This window comes from Atta colombica, unplaced genomic scaffold, assembly GCF_001594045.1.
Source record: "Atta colombica isolate Treedump-2 unplaced genomic scaffold, Acol1.0 scaffold7, whole genome shotgun sequence".
Lineage (NCBI taxonomy): Eukaryota > Metazoa > Arthropoda > Insecta > Hymenoptera > Formicidae > Atta > Atta colombica.
Genome location: NW_017259561.1, coordinates 101,128 through 104,398, shown reverse-complemented (window position 1 = coordinate 104,398; position 3,271 = coordinate 101,128). Strand labels below are relative to the sequence as shown.

Here is a 3,271-nt window from a genome sequence, read left to right as displayed (position 1 = left end):
TATATATATATAATAAAACTAGATTGTTGTGCTATTATATTATGCTATTATATAATGTATTAATTATGTATAACTAGATTTTTCATTAGTTATGTAATCGCTTGCCTAAATTATTTTTTATAACATTCTTGTCTACATAATATATTTATATATAAATAGAAAATTATGAAAACATTTTTTACAAATTTAAAGAAACATAATGAAAATATACAAACTGTTATTATAAAAATAATTAGTTATAATAGTTATTTACAAAAAAATCATTATAAATTTATCGATATAATAATATCGCAAAATAAGAAATAATATTCAATCCATTAATCTTTTTCATGCTGTTTTCTTTTGTCATTTTCTAAGAAACTTACATAATATAATTAATACGTTTAATATATCGAAGATTGTTATTTCTTGAACTTGCAGCAACGTCTTCTTCCGTACAAAAAGAAACATTCTGTACCATGTTCATTTGAGTTTTCATTGTTTTCATTTTATCTGAAATTTAAGAAACATTTTTATATGTTATAATATAATTTATATTTTGGATAGTTATTTTTATACATGCATTTTATTTAAAAACCACTAGGTATCTACTACTTTCATGTATCTCTCATATCATAAATATATTTGAATATTAAATTTTTTAATTATGATGTTTTATAAATATGTTTTTAAAAACTTAAACAATTTTACAAATCAAAAATTATTTTTCTTTAGATCAGCATCATCTAGACACTATTATTATTTATTAATTATAAATTTATTATAAAAAGTAACAAGAGTTATTTTTCTATATCGAAAAATGTCTCTCTTTTATTTAAAATTTTTCAAATCATAAAAATTTATTAAAATTTTCTTACATTTAGCGTGTTCCATTTACGAGATTAGTTGCAAGAGTGTGATGCGTATATATCTTTTCTTGATAACACCTTCAGCCAGAAACCGCCTTCAGGTTTCATATTGAAGCTGTCCTTAGCGATTTTGATTGGAATTGGTGTCTTCTCGCAGGTTTTTAAATCGCAACGGGCCAGTAGTTGAAAAAGTATAACCTTTGTCTCCAATAATGCAAATCTGTTACCTATGCACATCCTGGGACCAAGACCAAAAGGAAGATAAGCTCCGCAGTTGAGATTGTCCTTCTTCTGCTCACCAAGAAACCGTTCGGGATCAAACTTTTCCGGCTCCTTAAAGTAATTAGGATCATGTTGAAGTCCATAAGCCGGTATCCATATACCTTGTCCTTTCTTTACAACAAATGGTTTCAATCCTGGTAATGCTGGCGGCAACTCAAAATCTTTTGCGCATATTCTATCCATTGCTACTGCAATCGGATACATCCTGAGAGCTTCGTTGATTACAGCATCTAAATATTCCATGCCATTAATCGCTTCGTAAGGTACTTGTCCATTCGTTTCTTCCAAAACTTGATCGATTTCCTTTCGAAGTTTGTCTTGTATATCTTGGTTTATTGCGAGTTCATGAGCGGCAAAACTCATTAAAGTTGAAGTACTATCGAAGCCAGCAAAGAAAAAAACAAATGCCTGTGCTACCATATCATCGGAACTTAATTCTGCTTTGCCCTCTTTACCTCGGGTTTCCATCATCAATTGCAACATGTCAGGACGAACGATACCATTTTCATCCCTGGCTTTTATAGTAGTTTCTATAAGGTCTCGGAAAAAATCTGTTATTTTTTGACGAATGATCTTCAAGTTAATTAAGCGTGCCAACCAAGGCAAGCTTCTAAATATGTAAAACTTTATGAAAGCAGTAGTGTTAAAAACTGTCGCTTCTTTACCATATATATAGAATTCATTTTTCGGGTTTTTCGTAGAATCAACACTGACACCAAAAGCGCAAGTAGCAATCACGTCGTTAGTATATCTCGTAAAGACGTCTTTCATTTCCAGTATCCTCTGCTCCGGTGGCAATTGCGCCAAATAATTACCGAAATTGACACCACAATCCGACATTAGCTTAAACATGTTTTTCATTTTGCTCGATGTAAAGGCTGGACTCAATAAAGATCGTACCTGTCGCCACTTTTCTCCGCGAAGAGCAAAAAGGTTTCTGCCGAATAGTGGATCTTGATTTTCATTTATAAAACTGCGATGATCCATAAAATTATCGAAGTGTTTTAATGCGATGGATTTAATAAGCTCGGGATCGCGAATCACCACAATTGGAACGTTCATATCAAACATACCAACGTACTTGGCTTCAGGATGTAAGTTATAAGTAGTCTTGACCAAATCGGATAACGACTGAAGACGCAAAAACATTGGTCCCATATTTCCCACTATCGGAAGAGGTGTCTTATGTGGTATGCCATATTTTTTAAAATAATTTAAATCTTTGAAGAGAAAATAATAAAGGCTTAAAGCACCTGCTATCACCGACAAAGCAATTATATATATCATATTGATGTACGTATATATACATATATATATATATATATATATATTGAATTAATATACAATATAGTTTTGTAAAAATTGAAATAAACTTTTGCACTTTTTCGTAATCAGATTGTTTCTTAAATACTTTTTTATTGTACTGTTAATAACAAAGACAATACTAAAACACAACGTTACACGTCAAAAGTTGACGGCTGACTGCTGTCGCACTGATGCAATCTTTCTAATATAACATCTGATTCGTCATCACTTACGCAAGAAACGTAACGATATTTAGCGATGCTTTCATAGATATCTTCATTGTTATTAACATGATAAATTTTTATAATTGAAATGAATACTGAATTTGGCTTACTGTTGATAAGTAACATGATTCATATCGATTAAATAACAATTTAGTCGTAGACATAATAGCTATTCTCTACATATTCCTTATCTTAGAATTTGTACTTCGCAGAAAGAATTAAACATGTTAGTATTATTATTAGTATCTTTCTTCAATTCGATATTTAAGAGAGAGAGAGAGAGAGAGAGAGAGAGAGAGAGAGAGAGAGAGGATTCAAAGTATTTCATTCCTTTTTTTATGAATCGATAGTGACAACTTTATAGGAATACACAGTTAATTCTTATTATATTTATAAATTTACAAAATGCAAACTTACAAAATTGCATTAGATTAGCTATTTATTATATCTTATCATGATGATTTGAATCATGGCTATAAGTTATAATTTCACATATAAGATACGAATACTACTGCGATTTAAACTGTTCTTGCATCGGTAATTGAAATAGAATCGCAGAATTGCCGTAGAATATTTTGTACATTTCTACATTTGTTACATTTCTACATTCTA

The 3,271-nt window shown here is 30.1% G+C and overlaps 1 protein-coding gene across 1 annotated transcript; it reads right to left on the bottom strand.

The window, feature by feature from the left end:
- Positions 1-325: 325 nt before the first annotated feature.
- On the bottom strand, positions 326-2,432 carry LOC108692400 (cytochrome P450 9e2-like). Its single transcript, XM_018200625.1, has 2 exons — positions 858-2,432; positions 326-492 (listed from the first exon to the last, which is right to left on the bottom strand). The coding sequence occupies exon 1, from the start codon at positions 2,415-2,417 to the stop codon at positions 882-884; it is 1,536 nt and encodes a 511-aa protein (XP_018056114.1). The 5' UTR covers positions 2,418-2,432; the 3' UTR covers positions 326-492; positions 858-881.
- Between the last annotated feature and the right edge of the window lie 839 nt (positions 2,433-3,271).